The sequence below is a fragment of the Psittacula echo genome (genome assembly GCF_963264785.1).
Source record: "Psittacula echo genome assembly, chromosome: Z".
Classification (NCBI taxonomy): Eukaryota; Metazoa; Chordata; class Aves; order Psittaciformes; family Psittacidae; genus Psittacula; species Psittacula echo.
The window spans coordinates 102,014,963-102,033,931 of NC_137742.1; the positions used below are offsets into that span (position 1 = coordinate 102,014,963).

An 18,969-nucleotide genomic window follows, 5' to 3' on the forward strand; every position below is an offset into this window, starting at 1 on the left:
ATGGGGATAGATTTTTTAGCAGGGCCTGTTGCAATAGGATGAAGGGCAATAGTTTTAAACTAAAAGAGGGAGATTCAGGCTGGATGTGAAGAAAAAATTCTTTACAATGAGGGTGGTAAAACACTGGCCCAGGTTTGCCCAGAGAGGTGGTGGATGCACCATCCCTGGGGACATTCAAGGCCAGGCTGGTGATGGTTCTGAGCAACCTGATCTAGTTGAAGATGTGCCTGCTCATTGCAGAGGTGGTTGGACTACATGAACTTTGAAGGTCCCTTCCAACCGAAACCCTACGATTCTATGATTCACACCTGTACAGAAAAATCCATGGTGCATAAACTGCAATTTTATTTATTTAAATCCAAATGATTTTTATTAATAAAACCTACATTTTAAAATGTTCCTGACAAGTATCTGAGACTCTTGATTCAGATCCATTCTTTTATATAAAACTAGAAGAATGGAGAAGTCCTGCTTTCAGTAGCATTTCCTTTCCTCTAGACAGTGCTTCTAGATTCCCAGATGCCTGGCCTTGATTGAGAAAGATTCTCATGGAAACTATGGGGAGACGTCAAAGAGTAGAGAGAGACAGTAGAGAGCTGAAGTAGATAGCTACAGTGCCAGCCCTGGGCTGACAGCTTTTGCTACGCACTGCAGTGATGTGACTAATAGGAGGAGGGTGGAAGGCTGATCTGATGCACAGTAGTGGATGGATTTAATGGGGAAGGGACTCACTTCAGAAGCACATTAGAATAAAGATGACTCATGTACGTAACAGGGACGTTAATCTTTGCAGCTGGATCAGCAGCTGCATAAAAGTGATTGAGAGATGTTTAGATCATAGCTAAGCCTACTGCTGGCAAATGCTTTCTGGATGTTTTTAGATGCATAAACATGAAACACATTGTAATGATTAAACATTCAGGAGGGAGAGGAGGAAGAAAAGAAAAGAAATATTGGGTGTCTTCTGAGCCATTTTTTTTTATATTTAAGTAACAATTTTGAATAATCCCATCTGCTAGTTCGATCAGTAGTGTCCTAGTAAATAATGCTTCACAGATATATTTGCTAAAAGTGCCATTAGTGTCAGTTTTCTTCTTGCCCGATGTTAACACCTTCACTTCAAAGTGAAGAGAGTTAGATAAAAACTTGTCTAAAAAGCACAGCTTTAGAGCTCAAAATGCTATGCTGATCATCACAAAATGTTTAAACAGGATGATTTTGGATTCACAACCTAGAAAGAACTAACTATGCTAATACTCACTTTAAATGCAAGAAAACCTGGTCACTAAAATATTTTGGTGAAGAAGAGCTTTGTGCATTCAAACTCCTCAGATACAGTCTCCAAAGGTGCCTGCTCACTAATTTCTTTTAAATCCTTGCAAATGGTTTCAGTCTCTGCCTTGCAATGGAAGGAAAAAATGTCCAGTTGTTTATATTTCATGTGTTACTGCAGAAATTCAATTACATCTCATTCCTGTATGCCCTCACTTCAAGTATTCAGTATGTTTAGTCAGTGCTTGAGTGAAGAATACCTCTGAGACTTATGGTGAGAGTTTGAAAAGGTTAGATTTGTTTTAAGTCAGCATCACCACCCTTACAGAGATCATTGTGTACTTACTTGCTGTCTATATAGCACTCCCTACTTTGTACCATTTGAAATTCTAATTAAAATATACAGACAAGAAAAAAATATGAAAGTATCTGTAATTATTTTAATACTTACATTTTTCTATGTGTTACAAACTTGGGAGACCATCTGGTTTATTTAAGCAAATACAAGATTAAAGAACATTAACTCAGGCCTTCCACAGCATACTCTGTACTAGAACAAATAGCATATATGCCCCAATCATTAGTTCAGGTAGCATACAAAATGCATGGTTGAGTTCTAGGATGTCTGGCTGGATTGATTTCCTCATGCTCTCCTTTCAAGGTTAAATTCATATTGTTTTGTAGAAGTTTTAAAAATAGGATCTCCATTAAGGCACAACTACAGGTTATTCAGAACATTACAATTTGGCTCCCTATGAAAAACATCAGGTGGAAAAAAAGGAATTGCAGTATTTTATAGACAGTTAAAACAAATTTTTTCTCTTAAGCTGCACTGAAAACTCATGCTAGGACAAAGGAGATTCTGTAAGGTCCTTTTCCTTAGGAGGAGAAAGACTGACAGACATACAAACTAATAAGCAAACACAATCTGCAGGGTTAGAAATGACAGTCCCTGGTAGAAATTAAGGCTATTTTTCACAAGTTAATTATACATAGTATTCGCAAGTTCAAACTAATTAATTACTGGTAGATGTGAACAGATTCAAGCAGAAAAAGCTCTGAGTACAAGAGACATGACAGCACTGGTTGCTGACTGGTGAAGAGTCAACAAAACAGCAAAAACCCCAAACAAGTACATTTTACATGTGCATTTTTTTTCCATAATGAAGTAATGATTAATTATGTGGAAATAAAGTTTTCTTTAAACATGTTACAAACATAATGGTGATTTTAAAAAATTCTTACAAGGTATCTGCAGCTACTCTTCCCAACTACCTGTGGATGCTTCTCAATTAATCCTTTCTACAGCCTGATCTTTTACTCCAGTCCCAAGTGAGGCTACTAAAGAATGTACCTTCTCTAGACAATTTCTGCTGGAGGTGTGGCCCATTCTTAGGATGAATACGGCTGAATTACTTCAATGATTCTGTTCTATTAAGTTTAAAAAGCAATAGGAAAATTTCTTAACTGCACTACTGTGTCATGTAGTATTACAAAACTAAATACCGCATACATACAATTTCCGACATCTTGCAGCCCATTGTTGAAAATCTGACTTGGAAAACACGAAATTTAATGTTCTAACTGAAGCAATACACCCTTCATATGGAAACATGTGGCCTAATCTGTGTCTACCAAAGTAAGACATCATTATAGTTTGCATGCAAATAAATAAGTGCAGTTGAGGTATAAGAGACCTAATCAGTGTCTTGAACAGTCTTTATATATATATATATATATACACATATATACATAAATCTTGAAGCTAGTAATTGCATAGGATATTGTATGGGACCTAAATATTATATGAGACTTAAGCTTTGTGCCAGATAATTAGCTAAATATAAGGAAAAAAAAAATAGGAAAAAATATCCTGTCCAAGGAACATTAACAGTCAGGAGTTAAATAAAGGATTTTCATGTTACTGTGATTCTTTCAGTTATCATCCTCATCATCCTCTTCAACAGTTTCTCGTAGACCTTCACTCAGACGACTTTTTCCAGCCATTTCTAATAAGGCCTGAGTCTCAGGATCTACATCCAGGATACTCTTCTTACCCTTTTTCTTCAAAACAAAAAAACATAAAGTCAGTTTAAAATGTCATTATGAATGAATTGATATCAGGCTACAAGAAACAGACATACTCAAAAGTCCGCAAGTAATCTGGTTTGCTAACTTGTCACAATGAAGCACAGATACTATGTAAGTAAGGCATTTAAGATTCACTGTATTATATCATGTAATTTTTATTGCTGCAGTTCTATAAAACAGTCATAAACTTTTCTGAAGATGACAGTGAACTATTTCAAGGTTATTCAGGTTACATGCCAGCCAGAACATCCTGGTTAACCCGACTTCAGTTTAAAGTGCAGATGTGAACTTTTTTTAAAGAAGAGATTGAAGCACAGTTCAACATTTTTTGTAAGGAATTTGTTCTGTTTCTATTTAGAGCTAAGTGTACAGCAAACAGACAGGGCACATTAATCCAGTTTGAAACGAAATAAAAATAAAATAAGAAAACAACCAAAAGCAACACCAAACTGTGCAGACTAGACAGTTCAATAACATAATAAATTACACAGACAGCGGAGATTGGAAAGTGGTTGCCTACCCATTCCCAGCAATAATCCAAGTGCAGAAAGACTAGCATAAATCTATTCACATGAATTTTCTGTAAACCAACAGTAAACTCAAAGTTAATGATAAACAAATCTTTTGGGTTCTCTTCCTGAACTATAGATTAGGCTTTACTAATTGTGAGCTTCCAATGCTTGCTTTCTGGTTTACAAACAGTGGGTTTTATTGAACCCCTCCAAGGAGGTTCATCCAGGACACCATTCCTCAATAGCAGAAAGGTCTTTCGAAATTCAGAATAAAATACTGCCCTGCTGACTCTATCGCCTCATGGCTCGTGATGTTCTTTCTTGCTGGCACCCTCAGTAATTCCACCAGTGTTCTGCCATTTGCTTGCTACAAAATATATGGTACCATAACGGCCAGTTAAAGAAAACATTTTTCATTACAACAGAGAGACAGTGGTTAATCAGAAAACTGTAACAGTAGGTTTTGTACTCATATCCATTCCAATCAGGACACAATTTCACAGGTTCACCTACCCCTGCACTTTCAGGAAGGTCTCCCACTGCCCAAACTTCCATGGCATCCAGTGTAAAATCCTCTTTTGCTGACAGCTGGGGACTGTTGTAGGTTGTGCATCGAGGCTTTGCTTTACTGTGTCCCTTCCCATAGTCACTGTCTATCCAGAGTCCAAAGTACCCATGTTGTCCACCCATACCCTGTGAACCAGAGCAGTACACTAAGCACTTGGTACACATGTAAACCAGACTGGGCAAGTTATGAAACCCGCAGTATAAATTGCTTAATACTTACAAGTCCATTTGGCATTGTTTGTTGGCCATGGTTCAGATACATGTAGTGGTCATTATAGGCTGTGTATGTGTAAACAGCAAGAGAGGGGAAAACAGAGAACAGGAAGCACCTGTCATCACCTGTAAACAGAAAAGCATCTGTAGTCAGACAACTAGCCAAGCAATAATGTGCCTACCAATAGGGTAGGAAAAAAATATTGAAGTGCAGCTGAATAAATCAAAGACAGCAGCTGCAATTTCAGAAAGCCAATACCAATCTCCCATCAAGATCCAGACCTATTGTTTATTTTCAGTTAACTCTGTGCAGGGTCACAGAAATCAATGTGATTATATGGCTGTGACCAAGGGCAGAGTCAGAGGCATGACTAGTACGTTACATTACTGTGCAAGGGTACATCTATCACAGGCCTGCATTGTGTCATCTAAAACTGGCCAGCTGCTAGACCTGAATAAACCGATATGAGTGCAGACTCCCTTAGTTGTGACTATACCGATATATAGATCAGTTGAGGGTCAGTGACTTAGAGCACAATTTTCATTATGCCCAGTTTGGTATTCAGAAGGACCTATGGTATCATTGTCTAGTACACTACACATTAGTCTATCAGGAAAAGACACAAAGCAAATGGGTAATCAACATAACATTGTATTAACTGACTAAAGTGGTAGTTATCAAATACTAATTAAGTACAGGAATTTAGCTTTTAATGTTGCAAAAGTGAGGATTCCCAACAGGACAGATTACCCAGAGTCCGTAATTTTCTTTTTTTTTTTTTGGAAAGCCATCACAAAAGTTCTTTCCAAAGAGTTACAAAAAAACCCTCTCTTCTCCCCAGAGGTTTCAAGGGAACAAGAAGTTTAGCTTGTCCAAAGGATCCTTTTGCTGCTGGAAGAACAAAGACAAGTGCACAAATGGCAACAGGAGGCTTAACCTGGCTCAGCTCTTCTGAGATGGAAGATTGCCATCTGCTGGGCATCTTATATAAACTCTAACTCATGGTCTATGCTGTGTTTCCCTCATTTTCACTTCATTTCCAACCTATGCAGCCACAGGGGTTGGAAAGATTTTACTTAAAAGAAAACTTGGTTTATGATCAATACCAAATAACAGACAAACACTAATCAATAATATGCCTGACTGGGTACAAAGCAAGAATAACTTAACATGTATTTTATGTTGTTCAAAAATGAGTGTTATTTTTGCCAAAGGAAAATACACTTGGAAGTGTAAGAAATACTTCATGTCATAAAAGTAAAACAATAGTATCCATTAAGTGGACAGGATTCCTGTACAGATTGGACAACATTTAACAGAGCCATGAGATAATAGAAAAAGAAAAGTGAGTTTTACCTTGAAACTGTGGCTTCACCTCCCAGGAGTGAGATGCAAACCCACCAAAGATATAACCATCTAAGTCCTTTAAGACCATTATGCAAGGACCCTTGTTCACTATATGCGCACATAACTGTGAAAAGCTTTCTCCATGAAGCCTAGAAGAAAATAAAAGCTGCCACTTGTGCTGTAGCTCTGCAGGCAAGTGGGAGTTGATGTATATGATGGATGGGATGTCAAAGAGACTGACAAATCCTCTTCCCTTGATGCCTTTGCAGCTTGGAACCAGGTTGAGTATGTCTTTGGTTTGGTCTGTGAGAGAATGCAGAACATGGAGGCCTTGCCTGGTAATAACACTGAGGAAAATTGAGATCTGGGGAACTCGGTACACCCAATCCTCAATGCCACTTCGATCAAAATTTGTCTCCATCAGCTGAGGACCCACAGGTTTTGTCCCATCTAAACAATAAGACACACAGGAACAATAGTAAGTCTCCCAGTCTGGAAAATAATCTGTTGATTTTCAAGTGTAAATACAATATAGCATTATTTTAAAGGACATGAAACCACATGTGAAGAGAGTCAGTGACAATAAAGTGTCACCTATGTTAAGCAGATGCATCCACAGAGCTGAGAAAAAACTGCCTGTGACATCCACTGTTTGGGCTGTCATGACTAAGAAACGTGGATTCTAGTTACAACTTCTGAGATGTTCTTCGCAAGACAGCAAAATCAATTATTACAACAGTGTAAAGATAAACCTATACTTTGTAAAAGGACATACAGATAAAAAGTATAGATAAAGTATAGATAAACCTATACTTTGTAAAATGCCTGCCACCTGCAAGTCACATATTTGCAAAATAGGTATGTTCCATAACAAATAGTTTTGTACATCCACTTAAAACTGGGACTTCAAACCAAAGCTCTCCTGAATTTCATAGAATCATAGAATAGTTAGAGTTGGAAAGGACCTTAAGGTCATCTAGTTCCAACCTCCCTGCCATGGACAGGGACACCTCACACTAAACCATGTCACCCAAGGCCTCATCCAACCTGGCCTTGAACACTGCCAGGGATGGAGCATTCACAACTTCCTTGGGCAACCCATTCCAGTGCCTCACCACCCTAATGTTAAAGAACTTCCTCTTTATAGCCAATCTAAACATCCCCTGTTTAAGTTTGAAGCCATCACCCTTGTCCTATAACTAGTCCCTAATGAAGAGTCCCTCCCCAGCATCTTTACAGGCTCCCTTCAGATACTGGAAGGCTGCTCTGAGGTCTCCACGCAGCCTTCTCTTCTCCAGGCTGAACAGCCCCAACTCTCTCAGCCTATCTTCATACAGGAGGTGCTCCAGTCCCCTGATCATCCTCGTGGCCTCCTCTGGACTTGTTCCAACAGTTCCATGTCCTTCTCGTGGTGAGGACACCAGAACTGCACACAATACTCCAAGTGAGGTCTCACAAGAGCAGAGTAGAGGGGCAGGATCACCTCCTTCGACCTGCTGGTCACGCTCCTCTTGATGCAGCCCAGGATACGGTTGCTTTCTGGGCTGCAAGCGCACACTGCAGCCGGCTCATGTTCATTTTCTCATCGACCAACACCCCCAAGTCCTTCTCTGCAGGGCTGCTCTGAATCTCTTCTCTGCCCAACCCGTAGCTGTGCCTGGGATTGCTCCGACCCAGGTGTAGGACCTTGCACTTGGCATGGTTAAACTTCATCAGGTTGGCATCAGCCCACCTCACAAGCGTGTCGAGGTCCCTCTGGATCCCATCCCTTCCCTCTGGCGTATCAACCATACCACACAGCTTGGTGTCATTGGCAAACTTGCTGAGGGCGCACTCAATCCCACTGTCCATGTCACCGACAAAGATGCTGAACAAGACCGGTCCCAACACTGATCCCTGAGGGACACCACTCGTTACTGGTCTTCAGCCGGACATTGAGCCATTGACCACAACTCTTTGCGTGTGGCCATCCAGCCAGTTCTTTATCCACCGAGTGGTCCACCCATCAAATTGATGTCTCTCCAGTTTAGAGACAAGGATGTCATGTGGGACAGTGTTGGATGCTTTGCACAAGTCCAGGTGGATGACACCAACTGCTCTGCCCCTGTCCATCAGTTCCATAGCCCCATCATAGAAGGCCACCAAATTGGTCAGGCAGGATTCCCCCTTAGTGAAGCCATGCTGGCTGTCACCAAGCATCTTGTTAGTTTTCATGTGCCTTAGCATGCCTTCCAGGAGAATCTGCTCCAAGATTTTGCCAGGCACAGAGGTGAGACTGACTGGTCTGTAATTCCCCGGGTCATCCATTTTCCCTTTCTTGAAAATGGGGTTTATATTTCCCTTGTTCCAGTCATCAGGAACTTCACCTGACTGCCATGATTTTTCATATACGATGGACAGTGGCTTAGCAACTTTATTTGCCAGCTCCTTCAGGACCCACAGATGGATTTAATCAGGTTCCATGGACTTGTTCACGTTCAGGTTCTTAAGATGGTCTCTAACCAGATCCTCTCCTACAGTGCGTCTAGGGTCTTCATCCTCACAGTCCCTGTGTCTGCCTTCTAAGACTTGGGTGGTGTTTGTTCAATTCGTTAGGGACTGTAGTGATAGGACAAGGGGTAACGGGTTAAAACTTAAACAGTGGAAGTTTAGATTGGATATAAGGAGGAAGTTTTTTACTGTGAAGGTGATGAGGCACTGGAAGGGGTTGCCCAAGGAATTTGTGAATCCTCCACCCTGGTGGTTTTCAGGACCGGGCTGGACAGAGCCTTGGGTGACATGGTTTAGCGTCAGGTGTCCCTGCCCATGGCAGGGAGGTTGGAACTGGATGATCTTAAGGTCCTTTCCAACCCTAACTATTCTATGATTCTATAAATTCAGGGGAGAAAGATGGTAAGGTAAAACAAATAAAATTCCCAAGTCATTTACAAAGCACTAGGTTTGAAATACTGATCTCACCATTTCAATTCAAAGATGTAACCTTAAGAGAAAAACTCTTGTAAGATCAATGAGTAGCCGAGCTCTGTGCCATTCTAGGATATACTGTATCAGTGCCACTTACCTGGAAGCTTCAATTCTGATAGCAGCTGAGAAGCCAGAGCCTTTACTCCACTTGCAGAATCCCTAGTATTCCCCAAATTCCAACCTTTCAGTTCCTTCCTGTAGCTCAGTACACGGACTACAGACATGATCAGATCCTCTGTGAACTTAAAAAGTTAAAACATCACCATTTTGGCATTTCTTAAGTAAAATCACCAAGAGATTGCAAGGTCCTACACCTGGGTCGGAGCAACCCCAGGCACAGCTACAGGTTGGGCAGTGAAGAGATTCAGAGCAGCCCTGCAGAGAAGGACTTGGGGGTGTTGGTCGATGAGAAAATGAACATGAGCCAGCTTCAGTGTGCGCTCGCAGCCCAGAAACCAACCGTATCCTGGGCTGCACCAAAAGGAGCGTGACCAGCAGGTCGAAGGAGGTGATCCTGCCCCTCTACTCTGCTCTCGTGAGACCTCACTTGCAGTATTGTGTGCAGTTCTGGTGTCCTCACCACGAGAAGGACATGGAACTGTTGGAACAAGTCCAGAGGAGGGCCACGAGGATGGTCAGGGGACTGGAGTATCTCCCGTGTGAAGATAGGCTGAGAGAGTTGGGGCTGTTCAGCCTGGAGAAGAGAAGGCTGCGTGGAGACCTCAGAGCAGCCTTCCAGTGTCTGAAGGGGGCCTACAAGGATGCTGGGGAGGGACTCTTCATCAGGGACTGTAGTGACAGGACAAGGGGTAACGGGTTCAAACTGAAACAGGGGAAGTTTAGATTGGATATAAGGAAGAAATTCTTTACTGTGAGGGTGGTGAGGCACTGGAATGGGTTGCCCAGGGAGGTTGTGAGTGCTCCATCCCTGGCGGTGTTCAAGGCCAGGTTGGATGAGGCCTTGGGCGGCATGGTTTAGTGTGAGGTGTCCCTGCCCACGGCAGGGGGCTTGGAACTGTCATGATCTTAAGGTCCTTTCCAACCCTAACTATTCTGTGATTCTATGATTCTATGACTTTCTAATAGTAAAGTCATGTAGTATTGATGCTGGCAAAAACATCTCATTGTAAGTCAGAAATAACAGAAATGCTATTTCAGTTTCATAAGTCTTGAAAAGTATCCTTTTTCAAGACATTCTGTAAATGTTTATTTCACAAATCATCTCCATAAAGTATGGCATGAAAGTGGGGAGTGAAAGTCCAATTTTTGCTGTGGTAGGAGTGAGTTACTTTTGCGAGATGCCACCCTTTCACCTTGCAAGTTACGTATTTGATTCACACATCTATCCTGCAACTAAAGCTCTAGAAAACAAATTCTCAGTTCCCAGATGAACCAGCCACACCATAACCCTTGCTGGCTGTTCCATATAGCCAGTCTCAGCACTCTTCAAAGAGAGTTTGTGAAATATCACACAAAACAGCGTATGACACAAAATCCAGATCCTGTTTCTCAAAGTAGACAATTCAGCAGAGGAAAGCTTGCAGCTAAAACAGTCACCCGATATAACATGGTTTGCCTACACTGTTTGTCACAGATCAGCAAGTTAGTAGTATACAGAGACTGAAAAAAAAAATAATACAAAAGTCAGGAACCCTTGTTTTGAATCTTGTGCTCTAAAGATTACCTTCAAATTACCTACCCATTTCTGTCCTCTTAATATCCCCCCCACAACACATTAAAATGCCAGTTTACCTCTTGAATTTGCTTGCCTTTCACAGGCCCTTCTGTATTGGAGATCATTTTCATTATTATGGTAATCTTCTCATCTGCATTCCCTTTTAAGAGGTTTGACATAAAAATTACAAACTGCTCCTTAGCAATCTGTTCATTCAGCCCAGATGATTTCCCAGTCAGGTCAATACTTTTCATTCCATTGTATAACCTAACAGTCATTTGCTCTGGTAATGGCTCCCGTGTATACGCCTACAATGAGAAAAACAGCAAAGAACATCTTTTACAAATAAAAAATAACTCATATTTTCCAGCTAATCTGTGCTGACACGTACCACTGTGAATGAAAGATTTCCGTACCAAGTACCTACTACCAGCAGCAAACTTTTGTCAAAGGACTGGTTTTCCAAGAGAAAAAAAAAAAAAAAAACAACATTCTATTTTTATATAGCATCTCCTTTTCAATACTATTTAGTGATTTAAGTTGACAACGTTTTTCTACAAAGGCCATGGCCTTCAAGGAAACCCCAAAACTGTGAAGTGTTAACAGGGTTTCTATATGATAACTACATTTTAAAGGCTTACAACTCTGCCAGGCCAACATCTAAAATTTAAACTTTTATTAGTGAAGCTCAAGAATACTTAAAAAAAAAAAAAAAAAAAAAGAGAAAGTAAAGTCTTTTCCATATCTCAGTTTTGGCCTTAAAACAATGCAGGCAGTGTGTTTAGCTGTCATGCACACATAGAAACAATTCAGAGAAGTTTCCGTCCGCATAGCAACATCTAATTCAAGCATGGAACAAAACTAAGATTGCCTGATTATTATAAGGCATTCCTAATGTTAAGACAGTCGAAATCAAAACTTATTCATCTGAACTGCATAACTGATGCTTTGAATTGAATCTAACTGGTATACTTCATCATGAATCACAACACTGTGGGAAAGATCTGACTGGATTCAAGAAACTTTCAGTGTGTTCAAGATAATTACATGGTTTAAAAATAAATCATCTAAAATACATCCGTACACTAGGACACGATTGCACAGTGTCTTCACTGCACGAAGCGCTGTGCATAACATACCAATCTGACTTGACTTATGTACCAGGTGTAGCCCAGTGGGGACTATGTTGAAATCAATGGAACTCCAGCTGCATAAAAGCACTCCAGCTGCTGTCACTGATCTATTGCTGGCTCAAAACCACTCCTATTGAAGCCACCGGGGCTGTTAATGGCTGGTAATGTGCATATAGGGCAATATTCAATACGCCAACCTCTACCCTGCTTTTCTTGACGTCAGTGGTAAAACTCCCATTGATTTAAGCAGAGGCAGAATTAGCAGCCACAGTCTTGCACATTAGAGTGCTTCATATTGAGGGAGGGACGGTCACAAGGGTACAGCTGTCTTTAAGAGGCTTTCTGAAAGTGCTATATAAGCCTGAAGTGGGACAAGCAGCAGGGAACATAGAAACCCTATATTGAAGGGCTTTTTACTTCACAGTGCAATAGTACCCACCTACTCCCTACCCTTTCCTACCCACCATTTTGTTGCTTTGTTTTGTTATGCTTACAGCTATTCCAATGAGTAGACCAGGGTGCAAAAAAGGACTGTAAAAGTTAATCTTCAGTAAGCATCTAAAAAACACCTATGACAGTTTAGAATCCTTGTCTGAAATGGCTTCAAGAAAGTATCTGGAGATACTTGCTTTACCTGTTTTCCAAGCTCTGCAGTGCAGCCTGCTCCGGTTCAGAGTATATGTAGTTTCCTTCTGTAAAGCACTGAGCCTAAGCAGAGTGGTACCTACATGAGGTAATGCTTGAGGCCTCGTCAATATGACCAGACTATTGTTAGATCAATCTAGCTGAGGCATGAGCACAAACACCTCAAACAGCTGCCACAATCAACCTAGCTGAGGCATGAGCACAGACACCTTTGAGGTAGGCATTCCACTGCAGTAGGCCTGCACTGAGGAATTAGGCACCCATAGTCTTTCAAAAGAAAGACAGAAAGACAGGCAAACAGAAAAGCAGGAAAAGAAAAACATTCATTGAACATCATATTGATCGAGGGGCAAAACTAGAAAAGGAACTTCTTCCAGGCCCCAAATAACAGACACCAAGAACCAGACTGTTGGATGTACTAGGGCTGAAAAGCTGTGCAGCAGCAACAACACTATTTCCAAACTGGTGGTGGTCCATAAACAGCCAGGCTGGAAGAAGGCTAAAGCTGGGCTGCATGCAGACGCACTGCTAACTATCTTAAAATAATCTGCTTCTTTCACCAAGTTTTAATTTGATTCCATTAACTGTGCAACATATATGAAAATGCACTTATACGATTACACTCATTTGGCCACTTGATTCCTGCCTAACTGAAGTTATCAAGTATTGCAACAAATCATTTTCCTCTTCCTTCTTGATTAGAAAATGAATGCAAAGTTAATCAGAAAGCATAATGCATGTTAATCATCTAAACCAAAGAGACACAGCTTAATCAAGCAAAACTGAATTCTCCCCTTTTAATGCAAGTTAAAAGATTAGAGACAGTGATGCAACTGAGGAAAACGCAACCAAATACAAACCAACTATGTGACAGCTTCTCAAGAAGACTCCAGGGGGAAGAATATTAATTTTCATACATCCCAACTTACTTCAGAATCAGGAAAGCTCCAAATTGACCCAACAGTGTAATTTAAAAGAATCAATACAAACCTGAAAGTCACTACTCATGTTAAACTGTAAGAAAAAGTTTAATATTCATCCTGCCTCAAAACATAGTATTAAATTGAAAAAAGCAATCCTTAAAAAGTAACTATTGCCATGTCTTTAGCTCTTTCTGGAATTATGTTCAATGCAGATATATCAGGAATAATATTGTCTTGCCTGTAGTGCTGCCAGAGTCACAGTTTTCTTTGCAGCTTTGCTATTTTTTGGTTCAGCTGAACCACTCAATCCTGATAAGGTGTCAAATACTCCATCAATGTCGGACTGCTCCTCAGGAAGGAATCTGGAAAGGTAATTCTGATACACGTTGCTTTCTGTATTTCCCATCTTCTCAACCTGTAGCAAAGGAAAAGGAATAAAAAAGCAGTAAACAGACAGGTATTGCAATGGCCATATCAAACAGACTAACATACCAGTGCAAGTTTTACAACAGGAAATCACCAGCCTTCTAGAAAACTATAAACTACTGTTTATTCTCTGTATCCACTGAGACTTAATGAACTTGAGGAACACCAGCAGCTGTACTTTAAAAATTTCCAATCTCCCAGCTCTTTGCTAAACCCACCCTGTTTACCAATTCAAACCTCATTCAGGTCTTATCAAATGGAAAAAACGATATGATCTAATGATTAAATTAGCTTGTAAAAAGTGACCGCGAGTCTGTCAACTGGAATACATCAGTAATGTGAAGGGAATAGCCTGATTATGGATTATTTATGACAGGTTATGCTACATCTTTCTGATGCACTAATGGACTAAAGCTAGTAAGATGTGGCACTAAAACACCATCAACTGCAAAGCCTCTAAAAGATGAAATTAGAATATTTTCTCTAAGTATGCAATACAAAACTCATTGAAAAAGCTGACAAGAAACACAGTAATAAAAACATTTAGGATCACGACTCAAGACCCATGAAAAACACACAGCTTCATAAGCAGTCAGTTGTTGAAAGCTTGTACACACAGAATTAAGGGTGGCAGGGGTTTTGATTTGGGTTTTTTTGTTAGCTTTTAGACATTTAATGGTACAACTGTGATTTCCCTCACTGTTCCAGGATTCACCTGCATCATGGAGACTGCTTCTATAGGCCTGAAAATTAGTAGGGCCTGAAATCCCAAATTCCACCATCACTGTAAATAGCCTTCCCATCTATCTAGGGTAGACGCACTCTTGGGGTGGCAAAATAAAAAATATGGGAAACAGAATAAAACACCCTGTAATGGTTTCTTTTCCATATATTCTGCGTCCTTTCTGACACCTCACTTTTGGTTCAGGATTCCCAGTTCCACAGAAACCTCTTTTTGCAGACAAGCCCATCACACAGCCCTTCAGCAGCCTCAGAAGGACTTTGTCCAGCCTAATCCAGCCTTTCTGTCCTTAACTGATGCTGACTTTGACAAACTACTGCACGGAAGAGGCAGCGCAGGGGCCCTTTACCTTCGCTGACCGGCACAGGCGCAGAACGCTTGTTTGCCTGCCAGGAAGATACCGATCGTGGGGTAAACGCCAAAGTCAGTGAAGACGACTGTAACCTGGAAGACGAACCAAGGTGCCATCCACTCAAGGAGCGATCCGCTGCAGAAAAGGGGTCCCCGACCCCTCTCCCCCAGTCCGGGGATGCTCAAGTGGGGAAGCTCCGCCGCGGCCCAGGCGCTGTCCCCGCAGCGGGGCCGAGGCCCGGCGCTCACACACGGCGCTTCCCACACCGGGATCGGTACAAGGCCGGGCAAAAGGCTGCGCGGCTCGCCCTTCTGCCGCTTTATTTCCCGGTACGCTCAGCTCATCCCTCCCACACGGCTGGCAGCAGGCCCGGCGTGTTCCCTCTCCGTCCCCGCCATCCCGGCGACAACGCAGAGCGGGAGGCGAGGGACCCCCGTTCCGGGACGGCGTGAGGCGGCACGGCGAGACCACCCCTTTGCTTACCAGCAGCACTGCCTACCGCTCTCCGCCCCCGGGCTGGGCCTCTACCCTTTAACACACGCCCCGGCAGCCGGGGCCGGAGCGGGCCCGCGCCTGCAGGCCGCACGGCTGGGGCGGAGCGCGGTGGGGCGGGCGCTGGGACGCTTCAGAGGGTGGTGCCGTGCGGTGCCGCCCCTCAGGAGGCGGTGGCGGGTAGGGATCGAGACCGATGCTGGGACCGGGACCGGGACCGATGGCGCTGGGAGAGGCAGCGATGCCGGAGCCCGCTGTGGAAAGCTGTGAGGCAGTAATAGGAGCACAAATCAGGGCTGTCACAGCCTTCTCACACAGAGCCTTCTGCCTCGGCCCTTGTCAAAGCTGCCTCAGTGCTGGTCACTAGGGCACTTTACACCTCTCTGACGGGGCTGCGTGGGGTGGTCATGGAACCACAAAACAGTTTGGGTTGGAAGGGACCTTCAATGGTCACCTCCCTGAGGGGACTCTTCACCCTGAGCGGGCTCTTCTACCTGAGGAACTCTTCTACCTGAAGCAGAGCCCTAAACCATGGGGTTTTTCAACAAAAAGAAGGTGAAAATTCAGTGTTATAAGGGTGGCAGACCAACTGACTTCTAGAGGAAAGGCTGAGAGAGTTGGGGTTGTTCAGCCTGGGGAAAAGAAGGCTCTGCGGAGACCTTATTGAAGCCTTTCAGCTCTTAAAAGGGCCTATAAGAAGGATGGGAAAGAGCTTTTAGCAGGGCCTGTTGTGACAGGATGAGTGGCGATGGTTTTAAGCTAAAAGAGGGAGATTCAAGCTGGATGTGAGGAAAAATTCTTTACACTAGGGGTGGTAACACTGGCAAAGGTTGCCCAGAGAGGTGGTGGATGCCCCATCACTGGAGACATGCAAGGCCAGGCTGGAGGTGGTTCTGAGCAACCTGATCTAGTTGAAGATGTCCCTGCTTATTGCACGGGGTAGGACTAGATGAGCTTTGAAGGTCCCTTCCTGCCCAAACTGTTCTCTAATCTTATGACCATCACCCGTGGCTCCTGTCAGAGAGAGGTAAAGTGCTCTGATGCCTGCTATTGAAGTGGCCTTGAAAAGGTCCAGAAGGGTCTATGGCAGAAGGCATTGCCAGCTCTGATTTGTGTGCAAACACCTCCTGGCTTTTTGGAATCAAAGAGACCTGTGTGCCTGTGTGTAATATTCACACGCATGTCTCAAGGTGTACAGTCAGGCTCTGGTGAATTTCTGTGGCAATAGAGAGTGGAGAGAAAACACAAAACTTTCTCAATAAGTAGTTTAAGCTTCTACCTTGTGGCTAGCAAAATCACCCCAGTTTGCAGGCTGAACATGGAAAGACTGTGCAAGGGCTAAGGGGCAAATGCAATGCTATGAGGACAATGCTTAGGGACTGGTCAGAGACTGAACACTTAGGAGAAAAATTATAGCCTCAGTGGTTGCAAAACTGGTCCCAGAACTCACCTGTTTTCAGATCAATGGCCTTCCATCTCAGTTACATTACTTCAGCAGCTCTGCCCTTGTACTTTCAGCCACAGGGTTTGTAATATATCAAGGCCTTCGCCTTCATAGCTGTAATGCCTCGTTGAGCCTTGGTTTGTCTGACTCTGATTGGTTTGTCTGCAGCCAGAGCTCAATGTGAAGCCTCCTTCCAGACAGCGGAAAGATGTCTGCAGATTTCTACAAAGCTGGTGTTTGCATTCCTGCAACCAGATACCACGGAACAGGTTAGCAGCCTTGGCATTTAACTTTCAATTATAGTCTGATCAGTGTGTTGTCAACAGAAAGCATCAATGTTCCTTTATACATAAGAAAGAAAATTATCTGTACTAGCCATGGCAGAGCTCTCTTTTATTTGTTCTTTTGCACCAAGTAAAAGTTGATAAGTTCCAAAAATACCCGTTTGGGGATTTTGTGGGTTTTTAATCTTCATGGTATGCAAAACTTCATAAACCTCTGTAAAATATTCTTGATGCCAGCTCTGACTTAGAAAACATTGACCACAATTTCAAGACAGTCACTTTTGAATAAATGGATGCCGATTCAGGTTCATAATGATCATCACTATAGTCACGGAAGTTAACCAGCTTGAGTCATCAGGATCGGGATATAACAAGTCAAACCTGAGGAAAATTATGAGATGTTCATGTAATGTGCGCATAAATTAAGCAAAGCTCGTTTGTGCTTGAGACTTATTCGTCCACACGGTGGCATTGCATGTTTAGAATGTTAGCTGGGTAGCCTGCACTGAGGTCTTCAACACTGTTCAAAGCGTGTCTAGATGCATGTGTGTAGAAGTAAAAGCCCATATAAGAAATTAGTTTCATCCCTTTCCCATTAATTCTGCAAACATAATATGAACCAGGAGGACAAAAATCTATTCCTGGTGAAGCTCCCTCCCTGGGCCACATAAGCAGTTCCTGGGAAAAGCCTGCTCTGATGGTTTGGTTTCTGTCAATAATGAATTTCCAGTTGATACGTGAGGAGAAAAATGAAGCATACAGCATAACAAAGGTTTTGAATTCAAGTTAGCTTTTTCTTCTTTAATTTATTTTTAAAGGCTATTATTTCTGTGGATGTGTTTCTCATGCAGTTGAATCAATTGGATGATTTTATTTTAAGAGTTGTGTTTCATATTGCAGTTCTGTCTGATACCTTTTCAGCCTGAAGATACAGGACAGGAGATTCTAGTATAACTGACCTTGCGCTAAGACAACCAATGGCCAGCCAGCCAACTAAGACTGACTGACAGACGCACTGACCAGTATTATCTTCATAAACACATGTTCACTTCATGACCTCTCTTCTCTCATTATTGAGCTCAGAACCAGTCAAATGATAAGTAGCCTTCCTTAGCTCCAAGCAGATGCTTTTGCAAAGATATGTGCTGCTTTGCCCTCTTTCATTCAAGTCTTGCTAATTTGTAAGAGAGATGACTCTAGGAACTGTGGGTTTATTTGCCCTGCCTGTCAATCCAAACGGAGCTTCCTGCTGCTACTGGATGGCATTTTGTCACTTGCCTGTGACACTAGGCTGTAATCTGCAGGGTAAACGTACTCTTAAAGCCACAAGACACTAAATCGCATCGATTATGCTCCTACTAGGGGGAATTTCCGGGTCACAGGCTAGCAGCCTTTCATAGCCTTTTTGCGCTAAAAGTGTATAAAGTTATAAAGTCAAACTAATAACCTGGTCCATAACAGTAATAATTTGCTGTAATAGCATAAGGGTAATAATTTAAAGACAGTAATAATAACTGTCTTTAAATGACTAATCACTTCTTCACATGTATTTTCAGATGCTTTCACTGAGCTAGTTAGGTGTCTCAAGTCAGTTTGTTTCTGCCAGTAAGAACGGGAGAATACACTAAGAAGCCTTTTAAGGACATATGAGAATATACTGGTATGTAAAAAAAGAGGAAGAAGACACAAGAGGGTTCTGGGAAACAATTGTGGTTAATTTTGTGAACTAGTGATAGAAGTTTATTTGTTTGCAAATTAAAAAATAAACCCACAAGCTGTTTTATTTTAAACACTGTATGGTTTTGACTTGCATAAAATGGAGTAGGTTTGGTTTTATCAGTTTGCCAAGGCTATAGAAAATCTAAGTGGCCTTAGTTCCAGGTAAT

General features: G+C 42.2%; 1 protein-coding gene across 3 annotated transcripts; it reads right to left on the reverse strand.

Annotated features, from left to right (window-relative positions):
- Positions 1–1,742: 1,742 nt before the first annotated feature.
- On the reverse strand, positions 1,743–15,386 carry MEAK7 (MTOR associated protein, eak-7 homolog). Of its 3 annotated transcripts, XM_080637781.1 has the most exons (9): positions 15,347–15,386; positions 14,861–14,955; positions 13,582–13,758; positions 10,720–10,950; positions 9,065–9,209; positions 6,013–6,453; positions 4,663–4,781; positions 4,389–4,568; positions 1,743–3,336 (listed from the first exon to the last, which is right to left on the reverse strand). In XM_080637781.1, exons 3-9 carry the CDS (start codon positions 13,747–13,749, stop codon positions 3,208–3,210), a joined length of 1,413 nt encoding a protein of 470 aa, XP_080493907.1. In that variant the 5' UTR covers positions 13,750–13,758; positions 14,861–14,955; positions 15,347–15,386; the 3' UTR covers positions 1,743–3,207. The 3 variants fall into 3 exon arrangements, with proteins under 3 accessions (XP_080493907.1, XP_080493905.1, XP_080493906.1); XM_080637779.1 differs by lacking the exons at positions 14,861–14,955; positions 15,347–15,386 and adding an exon at positions 14,956–15,206; XM_080637780.1 differs by lacking the exon at positions 15,347–15,386 and having other exon boundaries at positions 14,861–15,206.
- Positions 15,387–18,969: the final 3,583 nt, after the last annotated feature.

What these genes read in the sequence shown, in the direction of transcription:
- MEAK7 (XM_080637779.1), bottom strand. Translation starts at nt 14,979, where the DNA reads ATGGCACCTTGGTTCGTCTTCCAG. An exon ending in TGACTCTGGCAGCACTACAG is followed by an intron (nt 10,951 to 13,581) that starts GCAAGACAATAT and finishes TTCTCATTGTAG; the next exon opens with GCGTATACACGGGAGCCATT. An exon ending in GGTGAAGCCACAGTTTCAAG is followed by an intron (nt 4,782 to 6,012) that starts GTAAAACTCACT and finishes TTCTGTTTACAG; the next exon opens with GTGATGACAGGTGCTTCCTG.